The 20,972-nt window shown below is 39.7% G+C and overlaps 1 protein-coding gene across 1 annotated transcript in view; it reads left to right on the forward strand.

The window, feature by feature from the left end:
• Positions 1-20,972, forward strand: part of neto1l (neuropilin (NRP) and tolloid (TLL)-like 1, like) — a gene marked incomplete at its 3' end in the record, with an annotated part of 146,837 nt that overhangs the window by 115,139 nt on the left and 10,726 nt on the right. Inside the window, exon 7 of the mRNA XM_079806729.1 lies at positions 12,796-13,024. Within this exon, the coding sequence (XP_079662855.1) occupies positions 12,796-13,024 (229 nt within the window). The remainder of the gene's footprint in view (positions 1-12,795; positions 13,025-20,972) is intronic.

Genomic DNA, 20,972 nt, shown 5'->3' on the forward strand with positions numbered 1-20,972 from the left:
CATCACAAGAGGTTTGAAAATATATTATAAAGGTTGAAAAGTTACCTAGTGCTGCTTTAAGCATCAAGAGACGGCCAGCGGTGGTGCGGATGGGTTGCGCTATCAACTAGGCTTTATCGTTATTATCGCGGGAAGTCAAATTCTTATCGTGGGGAGAATTGTTACCGGTATATCGCAAACGATAAGATATCGCCCATCCCTAGTGTGTGTGTGTGTGTGTGTGTGTATGCCCTGCATATTAAGCAGGGAAAGTATTTTAGCATCAAAAAAACACACTTCAGCTGTAACAGATGGATTTGCCCAGAGTCATTAAGTTACCTGTGGAACTGATCAGTAGACATATGACTAAACACAATAAATTGCCTCCATTTCCTGTATATCTTTAGATAGCAATAGTGTTGACTGGAGAGCAAAAATCTGTATTTTGCCATGGCTCTGTGATAATATTTGTGCTTAATGTGATTTATTGCTTCATAAATTGATTTTTGTTTTATCTGATGTCCTTCTGGAGACACAAATCAAAAGCATATGCCCTTGTCCGTTTCACAACGATTAGTTTCACACAGCTATTCAAGCATTTTTATCATCCACCAGCACTGCTCAAGGGAGACTGAAAATTTCAGCACTATGACTCAGAATTGCATTTGTATGAATCTGTACACAATGCTTATTATGAAGACTGTGCCTATTTTTTCCTCCAGTTACTTCAGAGAGTGTTGATAAACCAGTATTGATACAGCAGACTGTCAGCAGAGATAGTATAATGGACCACTCAAAGAAAATGATTGGAAGTAGTGATGCTCAATGAATGGAATAGAAGTCCCACATTTTTATATGAATCCGAATCTAGAGTATTTTTAATGTATTATCTCAATTATTAGTTCATAAATATTATTACCGTCGCACTGCGTGACATTTCACAAACTAACCTTGTCTTTTCATACAAAGTTCCAATTATTTTATATTTAAGAGAGTTATTGACCTTGACACATAGTCATGGGCTCTGCATTTTATAATATTCATATATTTCGGCTTATTGTAAAACTACTTATTGTATGCCTTTAACCTATGAGCGAGCTGACTTGCCTTAAAAGGACTTTTGTCCTCCTGTTCCTAACGTCTCTTGTAATGTGCACATAACTTGTGCACATGGTATCCATACAAGCGTAATATTGTCTATTTCATTGGAATAATTTTCTGTAGCAGCTCTGAATCAGTGTCATGTTTGTCTGGCCCTGAAATCTCACAGGAATGATTGTTTGGAGCACAGATGGCGGGGAAGCGTTGTGTCTTTCTCTAGACACCAGCCACTGTTGCTCAAAAATGCCTGTCCTCGCCACGTCTCTCGCAGGCCTTCAAATATCTCATCCAATTAAGTCCACAAGCATATAACCTCCCAGGCACGTACATCTCATCTTTCGGTTTCTTATTTGATTTACTGACTGATAGGAAAAGAAAAGGGGGCAGGGTGTATTACATCATCGTGTGTTTGCAGCAATTCATCCACACATGCATTTCTGGGCTGCAACCGGTCCTGATTTTTCTCTCCGCTCCAGTGGGAACGTCAGCAGATGCAGGCTACAAATAAGTCAGCACAGAGGGGGATGTGAACAGCACCTCAAACACATCCACATGCCCTGAAGAGACAGCAGTCCCCAACTGGCCAGAGGTTGACATGTCGATGTCAGTCAGCCCAGGCTAATTTATTCCAGAGGAGTGGAAGGAGAACAAATCCGAGTTATTGAGATACAATAATTCTACTGGGTAATTAGACTGTACTCAAGCATTCAAGCCAGCTTTTAAATCTGGAGGGTGTTTTAGATGGAGGGGGTGCAGGAAATTTTCTATTCATAAAGGTTTTTTACGGATTGACTGATTTTACTGATTGCTTCCAGTGGGATTATATACCATTATTACACTTTTTTCAGGCTACATCTTTACATTTTCTGAAGAAATGTGAGTGGTGTTTTCATGTTGAAGCTGGCTAGACAACATTCCCAGTATATATTGTATTTATAAATGATGACTAATTAACTGCGATTAATTGTTTTAGTTTAACGTGCTAAAAAATATTTTACTCAATTCATGCAGCATCCGTTTTATTCGGACATCCTTTGGTTGCGATACATTATATGATCACGCTAGCATTCATTCAAGTGCTATTAAACCATTCACGATAAGACTCAAAATTAAGAATTTAAATCTGTACTGACGCGCTGTCTGTGAATCTCCTCTCTGTGTGACACACACACAGGATTCATATGCACAGAATGGCGCTTCTCTTTCGCGCTTGAACGGACAAAAACACACAAAGGTATGCCAAAATGTCCGTTTTGTCGAGTATCCTTGTAAGCACAGTCTTAAATGGGTTAAAAAGTGTTAAATGAACGCACAGAGTTGTGAGGACATTAGATGCCTGACAGATCCGGATCCGCATCATGTGCTTCAGGACCATTTACACAACACCGCTTTCAACAAAAAAAACGGAAGACAACGGCATTTTGGTGGCCTGAAAACGCAAACTTTTGAAAACGGGTTTCAAAGCAGCAGTTTTTTTTAAATGACACCCTTATCATCTCCGTGTAACCTAGAAAAACGTGAATCTGTGAAAACGGTGACGTCATGCACGTTGTTAGATTGTCACCATTATGTTTAGTTTAGTTCATGGACTTTCAGTTTGTTTTCATTTGTCACATGTTTCTTTGTTCAGATTCCCGCCACTCATCTGTCTCCTTGGTTACCATCATTATTAGTTAATGTGTCTGCTGTGTGTTTTTATCATCCTCGTTTGTATTCACTACTTAAAGGGATAGTTCACCCAAAAATGAAAATTAGCCCATAATTTACTCACCCTCAAGTCATCCTAGGTGTATATGACATTCTTTTTTCAGACGAATAAAATCTGAGTTATATTACAAAAGTTCAGGCTAACTGAAGCATTAGAATTGGATTCATAGTTGCGCTGTTTTTGAAGTCCATAAAAAGTGCATCTGTCCATCAAATAACGTGCTACACGCGGCTCTGGCCTTCTGAAGCGAATCGATGCGTTTGTGTAAGAAAAATATCCATATTTAAAACTTTATCAAGTAAACTTTCGGCCGACCGCCTTCCCTGTTCAATTTATGGAAAATTGTTGAAAGTTCCCCTGCCGATCCAAAGACTAACTCGACCAGGGAGGCTCGTCATGACGTCACGTACGCATCTTGAGTTTCACTTTCAACATTCAACACTTTTCCACGGAAGGCGGTGGGCCAAAAGTTTACTTGATAAAGTTTTAAATATGAATATTTTTCTTACACAAACTCGTCGATTCGCTTCAGAAGGCCTTTATTAACACCCCAGAGCTGCGTGGAGCACCTTATTTGACGGACGCATGCAGTTTTTATGGACTTCAAAATCAGAGCAACTATGAATCAAACTCTAATGCTTGGATTAGCCAGGACTTTTGTAATATAACTCTTTTAGTCTGAAAGAAGAATGTCATATACACCTAGGATGACTTGAGGGTGAGTAAATTATGGGCTAATTTTCATTTTTGGGTGAACTATCCCTTTAAGTTGTTCCTTCTCCTGCACTCCTTGTCCGGTCACCATTGTATTTTGATGTGTTTGCACTGCCTGCCTTTTGGATTTACTATTAAACTTTATTGTTTGGAACTTCTTCATCTCTGGAAACAACCTGTGACATACGTGTTTAGTCTATTGGCTTTTTTTTCTTTTCAAATGAAAGGGTGCAGATATTAACAGTAAAACATAAGGGGGGCATATGGACATAATCCCTATGGCTATAATAATTGCACAAATTAGCAATATAACATTTTGTCATCATGAAAAATTAAAGGTTCCTTACAACAGACTCAAGGATGATATGTTTTCAAAGCCTTTGTGTTCATTGACATTTTCTTAAAGGAAGTAAAAAGGGACTAATATCAGAGGAGAACCTTCTAAAATTGGGATTACAGTGAATGTTTCTGGCTTTGTATTATTACGTTGTCTTCTTAGTAAATTTAATTTTCACAGTGTTATCAAGATTAACATCCTTAGAATTAAAATCAGATTGTCTATAGGTTCATCTCGAGTTCACTGTAGTAAAAGAATGCGTATGTGTGCAGGCGCATAGTCTTTCTTTACAAAGTGACATAGCCAATTACTTGTCTGGCATGAATAATACAGCTTTATTAGTCTTTTTTGCGGATCCGTGTGAACGGGGATCATTTTGATAGCATTGTAATCTGTACAAAGAAAAAACTTTTCCGTTTTTAGCACTTCATTGTTGTGTAAACGTACCCTTAAAGAGACAGCAGCCTAATAAACCTGCTGCTGTGATGTCTGTCATTAATGTTAATCAAAGAACAAAAGACAGAGAAAATTACTCACTGCTCTTGACTGAATTTAAGGATTAATCTATATGTAATCTGACAGCACTAAGACTCTGCATATACTTTTATTTCATAAAGAAATCACATGTCTGATCACTTGGAGTAAGAAATGGCACAGTTTTCAAGTATTATTAGAAATACAAGTATTATTCAGTTAGTAGCACTAGCACAGATGGTGTTGGATAAGTTTTGTGTCAAGCTTTTGGGGTTGAAAATATAAAAGTTAAAAGCATTCACCATTAATTAGAGTGACATTATAAGATCTGAGGACAGCCCAAATATTTTGATTAAATATTTGATTTTATCACATTATACATTCCTCTACCTTATGGTTTAAGGCACTGTTAATGATTGGCTATTAATTTGTCAGTGGATGCACTTTCAGCATCAGTTTCTGGATTTTGCTTTCAGCTGCCCTAAGGTTGTTAGATTATTGGGCGAGTCTGTCTTAATAACTGGTCAGGTTCCCTAATGCGTTATTTACTGATCTGGACAACCTTTTGAAATCAATTCAGTCTAATTACAGTCTCACACATTCCTCGTATTCCACCTAGTGAATTGTGCCTAAAAAGTTCTAACAAGCTGGCACATATGGATGGTAGCGAGTCTCCTTTCGTCTTCATGTGATTGGAAACCTTCATTCTGTATGCTTCATTTGTTCATATGTGAGTGAGTGGGGTTTATGTAGAGCAGGGGTCTCCACACTCTGTCCTGGAGGGCCGCTGTCCTGCAGAGTTTAGCTCCAACCCCAATTAAACACACCTGAACCAGCTAATCTAGGGCCTTGTAAGACACTGATTAGCAGGTTCAGGTGTGTTTATTTGAGGTTGGAGCCAAACTCTGCAGGACAGCGGCCCTCCAGGACCGAGTGTGGAGACCCCTGATGTAGAGTATGGCTATAAGTGACGCCCTCATGCTGTTTTTCTGATGATAAGAGATTGTACACACCGCAGCATTTCAGAAAAACTACGGCATCTCTATAGTTCATTACTTATTGTAGGTGTGAGCATATGGGTGGCAAGGACAAACCAACCAATGTCGCTGGCATGACACACTGGCTATAATCCCCCTATAAAAGTGGAAATGTGTTGAATAAAATGCTTTAACGGTGAGATGATTTACTGAGCTGCTGAATAACACAAGCTTTTACCCACTGGTTGAACTGGGGTGATTCATTTACTTGTCATAATGGAACAACAAGTGCTCATTAATTGTAAAATCCCCTCACTTTAGACCACAAACTCCCCCTGCTGAAAGGAGAACATTCTGTGCCATTATTTGGAAGGTTTGGTTCTGTCAAATGTTACTGCGTTTATCATGGTGAGTGTCATTCTAGCAGTGTATTTATAGGAATAGTCAACCCGATCTCATGGCAATTCGTACATATTTGACGAATTGCCCAATTCGAATGATTTTGTAACCCTAACCCTTACCTAACCCCAAACCCCACCCCTAAACCTACCCGTCACTCTGGTTTAGACAAATCGTACGAATTTATACAAGTGAGGTTGTACGAATTTGTACGAATTAGCAACCTCGTAAATATTTGACGGATTGCCCAATTCAAATGATTTTGTAACCCTAACCATTACCTAACCCCAAACCCCACCCCTAAACCTACCCGTCACTCTGGTTTAGACAAATCGTACGAATTCATACAAGTGAGGTTGTACGAATTAGCAACTATTTGGAAGGTTTGGTTCTGTCAAATGTTACTGCGTTTATCATGGTGAGTGTCATTCTAGCAGTGTATTTATAGGAATAGTCAACCCGATCTCATGGCAATTCGTACATATTTGACGAATTGCCCAATTCGAATATATTGTAACCCTAACCATTACCTAACCCCAAACCCCACCCCTAAACCTACCCGTCACTCTGGTTTAGACAAATTGTACGAATTCATACAAGTGAAGTTGTACGAATTTGTACATATTAGCAACTATTTGGAAGGTTTGGTTCTGTCAAATGTTACTGCGTTTATCATGGTGAGTGTCATTCTAGCAGTGTATTTATTGGAATAGTCAACCCGATCTCATGGCAATTCGTACATATTTGACAAATTGCCCAGTTTGAATGCTTTTGCAACCCTAACCATTACATAACCCCAAACCCCACCCCTAAACCTACCCGTCACTCTGGTTTAGACAAATCGTACGAATTTATACAAGTGAGGTTGTACGAATTAGCAACCTCGTACATATTTGACGAATTCCCCAATTCGAATGATTTTGTAACCCTAAACATTACCTAACCCCAAACACCACCCCTAAACCTACCCGTCACTCTGGTTTAGACAAATCGTACGTATTGATACAAGTGAGGTTGTACAAATTTGTACGTATTAGCAACTATTTGGAAGGTTTGGTTCTGTCAAATGTTACTGCGTTTATCATGGTGAGTGTCATTCTAGCAGTGTATTTATTGGAATTGTCAACCCGATCTCATGGCAATTCATACATATTTGACGAATTGCCCAGTTTGAATGATTTTGTAACCCTAACCATTACCTAACCCCAAACCCCACCCCTAAACCTACCCGTCACTCTGGTTTAGACAAATCGTACGAATTTATACAAGTGAGGTTGTACAAATTAGCAACCTCGTACATATTTGACGAATTGCCCAAGTCAAATGATTTTTTAAACCCTAACCATTACCTAACCCCAAACCCCACCCCTAAACCTACCCGTCACTCTGGTTTAGACAAATCGTACAAATTCATACAAGTGAGGTTGTACGAATTTGTACGAATTAGCAACCTCGTACAAATACGTACAAATTGGTTGTGAGATAGCATTGCAATAGCATTAGCACTAAGTGCAAATAGTTATAGATTTCTGTCAGGACCACTAGCGTCAAAGATGATTGATTGACTATTAGCATATAGTTTGGATTGCCGGTATGGTTCTGTTCTGGCAAGAACTCCCTGCGCATCCATGAAGCCTAGCATGGGTAAGAGCAGGGAGTGCAGCAATAAAACCCCCCTTAGGGTAAACAGAACAAAACAGAACCAACATAATGTATTGCAGATATCATTAATGTTGATATTAAATGTACAAAATAATTCAGGAATTTAGTCTGATTCAATGGGAATTAGAATACCAATCCTGACTGGACGAGAGGAGGAGCTGGGGGTGGAGGAGGGTAAGTGAGCTCTGGAGAAACGCGATAGCAGCTGATATTACTGAGGAGCTATAACAGTGTGCGAAATACGGGGGGGCCCGGTAGGGCTCGACCCCACTGGTTAACCCATGAGACCCCCTTAACCTCAAAAAAAAAATGTAGGTGGTCTCAAATTTTGTCAAAAAAATTAAATATTTTTATTGTCACTAATGGTCACTAAAATGTTTTAAGCTCACCGGGTATACAGAATTCAAAAATGTATTCACAAATATTAGGGATGCACCGACTGTTCGGCAACCAAAATTATTGAATGGAATTGGCCGAATAAGTGAAAAGACCGAATAAATTTTACCGAACAATGAGGTTTTTGATGACGCGATCAAATAAAGCAACCAGCGTGTGTGAGATAGAGGCACGCACGCTTCTAAATGCAGCAAAGCAGCACATGTCGGAGATGTGGAAGCATTAAGCCTTGTTTATACTTTCGTCTGACTGCGCGCGTGCCTCGTCCGCTTAGCACTCTGTGATGACGTCATTTTTGCCACGCTCACCCGATCGCGCTCGTATGGACGTGGCAAGTATAAACAAGGCTTAAAGAAGGCTTTAAAGTGTCCGAGAAAGACGCAGAAATGGCCATTTGAAGACACTGTTCTGCTGAATTGTCTACACACCCTCAAATGCAAGCAAGAGCACCCTCAGTTGATACTGTAATAATATATTGGCAAATGCTCCAGTGCATATTTGTGTCTGTAGAACGTCAAATGTATCCATTTACAACGTGGCATTGTTGTTGATCTCTTGTACGCAATAGCCAATATGTTTAAAGTTAGTCAGACTCCACTCACTGCACAAACCGCAAGAGTTTTTATTCAGTGCTGAGTTATACAGGCTTGCAAAACCTCTCATGAACAAACAATATTTGATTGTGATTTGATTATGATACCTGTAGGCATAATAGACCAAAGATATGGCCAAATAAAAAAAATTCAAGTTATATTGTGCTTTGTTTGTATAATGTCTGCTGGAATGCTAAAAATGTTCAGTGTTAAATAAATATTTTTAAATTGTAATTTTGAAAAAAAATTATAATAATTTATCGGTATTGGTACACTGGCTATATGTATCCGGTGATAGACGTTATATTCCTATAGGTAGACGTGATCAGCTGACAGACAGCTGATGCGAGTTTGACTAATGTGACCTGCCAGAACTGACACTATACGCTTGATGCTATTTACACCAAGTGTAAATAGATTCTATTTACACTAAATGCAAATAGCTGTAAATGCTATTTACACTAAGTGAAATTAGTGACATATTCTATTTACACTAAGTGACAATAGCAGCATTTTCTTAGCGATGCTATTTACACAAAGTGAAAATAGTGATATATTCTATTTACACCATGTAAAACTAACAATTCTTTGCTAATTTTATATGTGTAAATTTGTAATTAGATGCTATATATAGTTTATTTTGGCAGATACATACTATTTGTACCTCAGCATTGCTGTACATTAACAGGATGCGATAATAACAGTGTAAATTATTCTATTTATTACAATTATTAAATGGAGGTCGCCTTAATGGGACAGTAAAAGCCCTCCCTACACCTACCCCTAACCCTACCCAATAAATAATTGTATTATTATTAAACATTTTGTTAGGCACTTTATTGAACATTTTCTTAATTTTTTTTTTTTTTAAGTAAATCCCTTTCCGATGATATGTGATGGGAAAAGGGAGAAGAGCAAGCCCGGCAAAAGGCGGATTCCAACCCGGGTCGATCACATCAAAACCAAGTTCCATGAGCCCTACGCTCTACTGACTACGCCACTGAAGACGTTGAAACATACGTGTCTGAAACATACAGGCATTGTTGGGCAGAGCTAGTGTAAATAGCATTGCCAACAAGGGGCGCTATTTGCACTTGGTGTAAATAGACACACCGAAAATGGCAGCTCTTTCATTTACTCACCTTCATGTTGTTCCAAAACTGTTTAACTGACTTTCTGTGGAACACAAAGAGAAATTTTGAAGAATGTGCTGCTCTCTTTTTTCGATGCAATGACAATGAATGGAAACTGGAGATTTAAAACTTCAAAAAGCATTCATAAAACGTTACCGTTTGCAGCTTCTGAAGACATATGAACAGGTTATTCCCTGATGGTCTTTTCCTTAACTGGCCTGTTAACCATTGTGACCAAATCAGTGAGTTGAGAAGAGAATCCAATTGATGTGTGAAGGATTCATTTAGACTGGCTTTGTGAACTCAGTCAACTGATTCATTGACAAATTCTAAATAAAAGAATGATTCAAAAAAATGATTTGTCAACAACTGCTATTATTGTGAATTTTGGTCCGTTTTTCACACAAAGTTATTGTATACCTTAATGTTGCGATGTAATGGACGTAGCGACTGATCTTTTCTTCCGTACTGACTGACGCACATCCAAGTGAAACAAGAAAAAAGAAAAATGTAGGGTTCTATCCATTGGTTGTTGATTGGATGAAGGCTGAAACGAACCGCTCCGAGACTCAAAGGTTGAGGATCCACATGCAGCTTTCTTTAAAGGGTAATCCACAATCGTAGTCAAAAACAGGCAACAGGTCATACACAGGTAATAAGTCCAATCAGGCAAACAAAACAGGAGAGACAGGCAAAAGGGTAATCCACAGAACAGGCAAGTAATCCAAGACCAAGAGACATGAAACCAGGGAAACGCTCAGAAATGCAGTGATACAACTGACAAGACTTCGCAGTGAGTGACAGAGTGAACATGGTTTATATAGGGTGAGGTAAACAGGGTAATGAGACACAGGTGGATGTAATCAGGGATGATGAGTCCAGGCAGAGAGTATTATGGGTAATGTAGTTTGTGGTGATATGGTAATAGTCTGAGGTGGAGTGCCCTCTGGTGATTGTGACAAAGGCAAATCTGAATGTGAGCTTGCAGTCAATTGTAAGAAAGAGGCATGGTTTTTAAAGGTCCCATGGCATGGCATTTTTCTATTATTTTATAGTGTTTCCTGAGGTGTACTTATATTGTTAGTATGATTTTTACATCATAAAATGTCATAATTTAGAAATAAAAGGCATTTTTTCTATACTGCTGTTTGCCCTGTGGCTGACTGCCCTGCTTCAAGAGGCGTGTCTGCTGTGAGACTTCAGGAAAAACGCCCACTGTTGTGATTGGCTGACATCTTTGCATTTTAAATGAGCGGAGGGGGCGTGGTTTAACGAGGCACGAGCAGGCACGAGTCTGCCAGAGACAGATGGACCTGTGTTCACTTCACATCAGTTCTCTCAGCATGTCTCAGTTCAGGGTGAACTGTTGTAGTTACTAGAATATACTTCAGGTTATTAGTTTATTTCTAGTCAGAGGGGCTGTCACTCATGTCAGAAAGTTAGTAAATTATGGATCAGCGCTGACTCGAGACGCGAACCGTTTAGAACGATTCAGTCCGATTTGGTGAACTGGTTCGGTTCACTAAAAAGAACCGATTCAAAAGAATGATTCGTTCGCGAACAGGACATCACGGAGACGGAGCGATTGCTAACAAAGTTATTTATAGTAACTACTGAGTTATGAGAGCGTTGTCTGTCAGCGCGAGTTTATTGTGTTTGTATCTGAGAGTTCTGAATAAACACGAGTCCCAGTCACACCGAGTCCTCTTCATCATTATTCTACCAACTTTGTAACACATGCAATGTAACGTTACCATTACAGCGAGATGAACGAGTTACGAGTAAGTGTTGATTATAGCAGTATTTCTAGATATGTTCCAATCATATGAATAGCGTCAGTGATGCGCATTGAGTAACTTACACAGCGCAAACAAAGACACAACAGCAGTAATCGAATGTAATCCAGTTTATTGTGGGGAAAGCTGGCTAGCCTAGCCCAGATACCCTCACGCTTACCCCCCTTCTGCTTAATCTCACGCCGCGTTTGGTGCCTCCGCTGTGGGCCAGATGCAGTACTGGGGGTCGGGGATGTTGAAGGCCGAGCTTCGGCGTGTGTGAGGTTTATCACTAAAGATGTTACTGCTGATGTTAAACAGAAAAGACTGTATGCACATTTTAGAACAGATAGACGCGACGAGGACGTACAAAACACTGACTCACAAGATAGAAAACACGAAAACACCGTTCTGTCGGGAGAGAGAGAAGCCGCAGCGTGTGCACGAATAATAAATAATTAGCTACACATCAGAAATCAATGATCACAGATTAGAAGGAACTGAAGAAAGACTTCTGTTTTCATTTGTACATCCAAACACTGAGAAACTGCCAGTTCACTCGTTCACAAGTAACGTTAATGATCTCGAGTGTTTGCATGGGCGTGGCAGATTCTCTGGGCGGGGGAAAGGGAGGAAACCGTTCCTGCTTGGACGTCAAACCAGGAGGCTTCAGGATTGGCTAGTCTGGCCTGTCATTTTCTCAAAGGCAGAGAGAGACAGCCAGAACTCGGGTTTACACCGATCAACATTTCTATCCACTTGGGGACAATATTCAGGCTAGGGGAACTCATATTAATGTTGAAATACCTCATAAAATGAAAATTTCATGCCATGGGACCTTTAAGTGAAACATATGCATGGGTAAATCATTCATATTTAGAAAACATATATGATCAATTATTATTATACTTTTGGATATTCTTCAAAAACTCACCTTTTATGTTCATCTGAAGAAAGTCATGCAGGTTTGGAAAGACATGAGGGTGAGTAAATGATGACAGAATTTTCTAATATTTCAAATACCGGTAGTGAAAATGGGAGTCTGGTTGAGGAGAGGTGTGAAGTAAGCTTGATTAGGGTTAGATTGGGTGAGAGGAGAGCAGATGGTTCGTTCTGACACCTCCCTGGTTTTTAGAGTGCCCAAAGGAGCTGGCATGAGTTGATGTGTAGTTTATTGCCGTTCTTTCAGAGCTCATCATCGCAGCTTTTTGAAACCTCTCAATTTTGTGTTCAAGTTGAATTTCAAACGTAACCCTCTGTGTTCTGGTTATTGATCTATCTGTGTAATTATTATCAATCTGAGGCTTTTCTGACTACAGAGGTCTGTTGTTAAAGCAAACACAGTTTACCTGGCAATCTAGATGTCATTGATATGACAGCTGGGATGGGTGCATTGAAACCGCCGAGAACCCCCCCCCCCCCCCCCCCCCCCAAAAAAAGCTTCTTTCGACAGAAGTGTCCATTTCCTGTGTGGAAATCGAGATCCCAGTGTGTCAGAAGTAATAGATTTTCAATGGGTGTTTTCGCTCTCTTCCCCTCTCTTTTAGATCTACTTGCGTTTCCTAGACTACGAGATGCAGAACTCCAATGAGTGTAAACGTAATTTCGTGGCGGTGTACGATGGCAGTAGTTCGGTGGAAGACTTGAGGAGTAAGTTCTGCAGCACGGTGGCCAACGACGTCATGCTGGTGACCGCGCTGGGCGTGGTTCGGATGTGGGCCGACGAGGGCAGCCGAAAGAGCCGCTTCCGTATACTCTTCACTACCTTCCAAGAGCGTAAGCCTCACACACACAAACACACTCACTGCACTTATAGCTCTCCTACCCAACCCTCATGTGTGTGTTTACTGTATTTATTATTTTATTATTCACACTGAATGAATCTCATGAAGAAACGTATGGGTCATATTTAACACCAAAATGACAAGAAACAATTAGAAAGGACACTGCTGTTCAAAAGTTTGGAGCCTGTAAGATTTTTGTATGTTTTTGAAAGTCTTTTATGCTCACCAAAACCATTATTTTGATCAAAACTACAGTAAAAGTAGCAGCCATTACTCCAGTCATCAGTCACTTGATCCTCAGAAATCTTTCTAATACGCTGATTTGTTGCTCAAGAAATGTTTCTTATTACTGTCAGCGTTGATAACAGTTAATATTATTGAAAACCATGATAAATTTTTTCATGATTCTTTGATAAATAAAAGGTTAAAAAGAACAGCATTTATTTGAAATAGAAAGGTTTTACTGTCACTATTGACCCAATTAATGCATCCTTTCTAAATAAAATAGAAAATCTTATTTTATATATCCCTTACATGCATACCTTGGGTCTTTAGTGACCCGGGATGTCATTCACTACTAACCTGGTCCTGCCAGACTCTCGTACATTTCATTTGTACAGAGAGTCTGGCCACTCTCCATTGACAAGCGTTAACTTCCTTGAAGGCGGGTACTCTGTTGAAGTTTAAAACTATTGGATCTGCCCAGAGCCACTCTGGATCTGCCATAACCAATCGCTAACATTTGTGTGTGACGTATGTCATCTCAAACTAGCGCACAACATCAATGTCATAATTCTCAGCCACTCCCTCTGTTCGCTGATTGGACCGGTTAAAATTTGACCGGAGAAAGCCAGAGAATATACCGCAGTCCCAGACGGAGTACTGAAGGAAAATGAAAATTGAGAGGAAGTACGTAGGAGGGCGGAGCCAGGCTAATTCACTACCTCCTCATTATTTTTTTAAAGTTAGACATCAACTTTCTTAATATTCCTCAATCAATTCATTATAAACAATACAACAAGAAAAAACATAATAAAATTATAAAAGAATGCCTGTTTTCCCATTAATTTGTTTTTTCTGCACAACAATAATTATATCTTTGATGACTGAATAAGTGCAATGCACCTTTATTCCACATGTTGGCAATGTCTGATACACAATGATGAAGTGATGTTTCACTTATGCTGCGTTCACACCAAACACGAATAAAGTGTCAGGAGCGAGTGATTTCAATGTTAAGTCAATGGAAAGGCAGGTTGACGCGCGTCTGGAAGTCCTGCGGCGCGATAGATGCGTTTCGCGCGGCGCGATGGACGCAATTCCGAGTGGTTGTGCATTCACGCGTTTGAAGCGAATTCGTGTCCGAGTTGAAAAATGTAAACTTTGGCGTCAATTCGTGCCGCGTTAACCAATCAGGAGCCTGCTCGCTGCTGTCACATGGTAAAGTGACATGATGAGAAACCCTGCATAATTTAAAAATACTACTATTGTGTCACAAAATGCAGTTTTAAGACTTTTTCAGGTGAGAATGTAGTTGTTTAAAGCTCAAATCTGTGGTTTATTTATAAAGAGAGCGCCTATTTAAAAAAAATTATCTTGCGTTTTTGGAGTTGTGAGATCCAGGCGATCACCGGGCGCTCAGCACTCATTAACCCCGGCGAGAGCAGCCTTTCCTCAGCCAGTCCTTCTGACATTTGCCGCTGGCTCGGATGTCTCTGTTGTGGTTAAACATGAGATATAATTCGTCTTGTGTAGATCTAACGGGCATTCTTTGCTGTCATGAATCAATAATTTGTTGTCTGCCAAATCGTTTTGACTGAGGGCAAAGAGAAGTTTCATAACTTTATTTTTTTAGGATATTTAAATATACATGCAGTGAAGATAATGTAGGCTAGGTATTGCGTTACCTGGACCACATTTGTGTGGCTATTAATGTTTAATATATTTTTTTAATGAAAACGAAAAGAGGCAGAGTGGTATTTCTCCTGGAGCGCCTTGAACGCGCGTCTATTTCGCTTCAAACGCTCGATTTATATGCGCGTCCAATTCGCTGTGGACGCGTGAATGGATTCAAAATGTTTAAGCGTCCAACTAGACGCAGTAGACGCAATTTTGACGCTCTATTCGCATTTGGTGTGAACACAGCATTATGACTAGGGATAGTGACCGCAGGCAGAAAACAAAATAATAGGAAGTATCAGCAAAACTTGAAATGGCTCAGGGATTTAATGCAGAGCAAGTACTGAACAATAATCAGATATTAGTGTCACTGTCACTTGATGGTGGATCTGGTGAAGAAGCTGTCAGAGATCAAGATATTGATGTTGAAGATGTTGAAAATGATAGTTTTGAGAATATGTTTGAGATCGCGAATATGAGCCAGATGCTGAATGTACTGGGAAATGAGCTCTGACGAGGACAGTGAGGATGCTATAACACATCTGCTCAAACTGAACCCTTCCAAGCTCCAAAAGATAGTAAAATATGCTTTATTGTATTCTTCTATAATTGTTACTCTGAGTTGTATATTACCGCAACAGGTAGAGATCCATCTGTGTTAGATATAGATCTGGGTCGCTAAAGACCCGAATATGTAATAATGATTGGCGAAACATTCATGCATTTAAGGGATATATATACAGTATTCCCCTTTGGTTTCGGTTTGAAATAAGACCTTGATTTTTCTTGACAATTTTCATAAAAACCCATCTTGCCTCGCAGCAAGCAAGTGTACATGTTTGTACAAAATTTGACAAGCACCGACATCTAACACTTCTGGACTCATTCCCTGTTTTATGAGCACACACTTAGCAAAAATGCTCTCCCATTCTCATTTTCATAAGCACATTCATACCTGACAGAACGCTAAACCGAGCAGGGCTTGGGTAATGAAAACAGCTTATCCATGTGTCCATTAAAGAAACATGGGCCATTTATTTAGCTGGTCATGTCCTGCCAGTGATTTGAGCTACAAACACACTATAAATCTTGCAAAATCCTTCTGAACAGACCGGTAAACTGGTTTAAACTGGTGTTTATACTGGTGCTGGTTTATTTTTTCAGGTTCAAAGATGGTGTTCATCAACAAAAATTGTAGTTTGAAGGGATAGGTCACCCAAAAATAAAAATGTCATATTTAGTCACCATCATGTCTTTCCAAACCTGAAAAGGCCTTTTTCTAACTGGCGAGTAGCATTAGCAGCTCATCTTCTTCTTTGTCTAGTGTCTACTTACTTCCTCTTCGTCGTATCAATGTGTGCTCAGCAAGACCTGTGCTTGAGCACCACCAAATCGTGTTTTATTGTAACTTCAGCAGCTCCAGGCACGTGAACTAAAGCACAGATCTCATTGGTTGGACAGTTTTTAACGCGCCGCGTCAAAACAAAAAAACTAACCCAAGGTGTATTTTTTAATGATGCTTTTACGCCTGCCGTTTTGCGCATTGGTGTGCACACTCACATTGCGCCCTTTGTTTAGTCACGAGGCGTTAAACGTAGGCGATAAATGCGCACGTATTATCATATTGTACATATTGTTAGTAACCAAACCATTTTGGTTATCATTGACTTCTGATGTAAGCGCAAAAAAATGTATTCAAATGATCTTCTTTTACGTTCCACAGAAAAATACATTCATACAGGTTTTGGAATGACATGATGGTGAGTAAATGTTGACAGGATTTTTATTTTTGGGTGAACTATCCCTTTAACTTGCACAGACAGTCTTTTCTAGTGAAGCAAGGACACAAAGTGTAATACATTCTCCTTCGAAATGAGGCACATAAACTATTTGTTATTTAATTAGTACGGGAACATTACACTGTCGCCCTGTAAAATCGGTTGCATACCATCCCATGCTGAAAATAAAGATCACCTCCTCTGTTCCCTCTGCCAAGTAACCCCTATAAAAACACTGGCTACGGGGGAGACCACAGATGCACGGAATTTACAGGATTATTCATTTAAGGGATGAGCTGTTTCTGCAGGGACAGAGCATTTTCTAGGAAACATGGGTTCTGCGGTGGTGCCCCGCCACTCGGGCGTCTTTGATTTGGTGGTCTTTCGCAGTTGGAGTCGAATCTCTCAGGGTGGCAGCCCTAGCAGCATCAGAAACTATAAAGCATAATGGGGGAGGAGAGAGAGAAAAAAGAAGGAACGTGAAGGATGGGTGCTCTAAAAGAGGATGAAGTATTGTGGGAAAGAAGAGACAGGAGAGGAACGATAAAGATTGAGTATCTGGCTATGAGAGGAAGTGCTGAGAGAGAGGAAGTGGATATAGGGTGATAAAATAGGAGCTTAATGTTTGGCTGGTAGCACACTCATCATTAGTGCACACTGCCAGCATCAAACGGCTTTCTTTGCAATGGTCTCACCACTGTTTCTGTGACGCCATTTGTCTTGTCCCAGTGGTCTCTAAATACGACCCCAGCCTAATCACGCCGTGCCGATGCTGATGGGTGAAAGATTAAAAGGAAATTAGGCCACCATCCTCATTGTGCACAGCAAAAGCAGTGGATAACTGTATAGAACACATACTATACTACTATACTGCACATACTGTTATTCCCTAAGTTTTTTGTACTCTTAAAGGGTTCATCCAAAAATGAAAATAATGTCATTTATTACTCACCCTCATGCCGTTCCACACCCGTAAGACCTCCCTTCATCTTCGGAACACAAATTAAGATATTTTTTGTTGAAATCCGATGGCTCAGTAAGGCCTGCATAGCCAGCAATGACAGCTTTGGAGCGTTATGAATCAGATTCATAACGCTCCGAAGCTTCATGAAGCAGTGTTTTGAAAATCGGCAATCACTATATAAGACGTTATTTAGTTTTTTTGGCACACCAAAAATATTCTTGTCGCTTTATAATATTAATATTAAACCACTGAACTCACATGAACTGATTTAAATATGTTTTTAGTACATTAATGGATCTTGAGAGAGGAAATGTCATTGCTGGCTATGCAGGCCTCACTGAGCCATCGAATTTCAACTAAAATATCTTAATTTGTGTTCCGAAGATGAATGGAGGTCTTACGGGTGTGGAACAGCATGAGGGTGAGTAATAAATTACATTATTTTCATTTTTGGGTGAACTAACCCTTTAAAGTTCAAAACAAGCCAAAATGATACATATTGGTTAAGGCAGGAGTTTTCAAACTGGGATATTGGGGACCCTAGGTGGCTGACAAAATCCACAAAAAAAATTGCAATTACATTAAATTACATTAACCAAATTTGATTATTTAATTATATGGGCCATTTTAATACAATTATAACTATGGCTTTCATATTTTATTACAATGTTAATTTTAATAAAACATAAAATATATAAACATACAGTCAAACCAAAAATTACTCTGACTATAAGTTTTTTTCTAGTGGGTGCAGGACACTATAGTTCATTTATGAGGATAGCAAAACAAAATAAACTGAGACATATTATATCCAATAATTCTTCACACAGTGGATTTACCAGTAAATTTGGTAAATATTTGGGACCAAAATTATTCAGACACTTTGACCTGAACATGTTTTGCTGAAGAGTTTTTTTCTTTAAAGGTGGGGTAGGTAAGAATGATCTAAAACACTTTTGTCCAAATTTGTTTACACTTTCTTTATATGTCAATACATAATTAGAATTTAAGTACTCTGAAAAAGAGAGTATAAAAATCGAGTGACTCTAGACTTTTTAATCTGCAATAAACACCGCTCATTATTTTCGTTCGGGCCAAAACAAGTGATTGGCTTGGGCGACTGTCACTCTCTCTCTCGCTACCATGGCTACCGCCGCTTTTGCTCCAGGATCTGCCCACATGCGCGCGCCCCATTGTTGCCAAGTCGGGCTACTTCAAACACTGTTGCCGTGGGCTGTTTTTCATGTCCGCAGGTTGAAGCGACCCCAATTATGTGATATTTTGCCCCGGGATTTGCGAATTTTAGCAGGCAGCCCTACCAAAAAGACACATATTTTACCCCCAAACGCGATTTTTACCGGAGAAACACGATTGGGCTTGTTTTGGGATAGTTTTGAGTAGCAGTTGGGCGGATTTTGTTGTGAAAACCTGGCAACCCTGGCGCACCCGTTTGATTTGAGTTCAAGAGGCTGTATTTCTGCTGGACAGGTAATCTTTCATTTTGATTATACATTTTTTGGGTTTATGTTTTCATGAAGCATGTCTCACTAGCACACGTAGCTGCCTAATATAGCTAACATAACATTACTTAGCATAAAGTTACAATGTTATACACTTAGCGAACCATTAGTAGAGATGATAAATACTCAATATACTTAGCTCAAGTTGATCGTTGTGTTGAATTTCGCAAAATGTAACTTTAGATAACAAAATGCATGTGTAAAAGCTAGTACACCGCATCCAGGAACTTTTTTTAGAACTAAGTTAGCTTTAGGTACTACCCTGTGTCTAAACTATTTTACCATGTTCACCGGGAACTTTACCTGCACGTTTATTTCGGCCCTTGGTTTGTTTTTATATAACGTTACTCTACCAATGTTTATGTTGATGTTTTTATCTTGTATCTGTGTGTGTCGTAGACACGGTGTTGTGTGTGTATTTTAAACTTTACCAGTATTGGTATTCTAGCTTGATAGTGAGTACTAAAAGACATCTTATTTGTTTATATTCATAATGATAAAGTTAGATTTTTTATTACATGTGATTCTGACATGATGTCACTACATGCACTCCGCTCCTTCTTCTCCGCTCGTCTCGTAAATAATGCGTCTTTCAGCTGAGCTGATCGGCGTAGCGCGTTCATGTGTTTTGGGGGCGTGGCTTTGGAAAGAGCCCAGAAGGGAGAAGGTGGAGTGAATGGAAATAATGAGCTGTCTTTAAAACAGTCGTGAGAGGTCTACAGACACTCAATTTTTATACTTTCTTTTTCTGAGTACTTACATTTTAATTATGTATTGATATATAAAGAAAGTTTAAACAAATTTGGAAAAACAGTTTAACCAAATGCTACCTACCCTACCTTTAATTGCTAATGCGACCTTTCACACCACAGACTGAACAAAATTAAACATTGCTTGGTAATTGGTTGATTTAAATTGGTATTACCTAATTGACCTATCGGTAAGCCCCGCCCCCCTTAGTTACTGTTGTCAACTCGGACAAACAAACGGAGTTGCTATATCTTACAATGTACAGCTGTCAGTGTGAAAACCTTATCCCAAGATGTTTTTGGACACATAATGTAGCGTATACCCCGTCCGAATGATGGACAAACTTTACTGATGGTTTATCAAGTTTATTACATCGTTTTTCACTCAAAATCATCGTAAGAGCTGAACAAACAAAGCATAAGAGCGCATTAACGTCTCATTCACAAACTCTCTCTCTAGCCCTCTCTCCGTGGCATTACCATTAACATACACAAAAAATTACACAAAAACACTCACAGTAAACAAACATATACACAGACCTTATGCCTTTTCGGGAGTATATAACAGCTGACAGCTGATTGGTTGAGTGTAATCCATTACATACCTTTCTATCAAAGTTATCTGATATTATCAAGAAGAATTTGTTTCATCAGCTTTATTGAAAGGGTAATCCACAATCTGCGACCGACCGACCGACCGACCGACCGACCGACCGACCGACCGACCGACCGACCGACCGACCGACCGACCGACCGACCGACCGACCGACCGACCGACCGACCGACCGACCGACCGACCGACCGACCGACCGACCGACCGTAAACGCATATTCGCAAAGAATGCCTGAGATAACCAGGCTTATGTAGGGTGAGGTAAACAGGGTAATGAGACACAGGTGAATGTAATCAGGGATGATAAGTCCGGGCAAAGGATTATGGGAAATGTAGTCTGAGATACTAGTATGGCAATAGTGCAGGGTGGAGTGCCCTCTGGTGGTAAATCACGGGCACTCTCACTGGTGATCATGAC

Source organism: Gobio gobio (genome assembly GCF_949357685.1).
Source record: "Gobio gobio genome assembly, chromosome: 23".
Taxonomy (NCBI): domain Eukaryota; kingdom Metazoa; phylum Chordata; class Actinopteri; order Cypriniformes; family Gobionidae; genus Gobio; species Gobio gobio.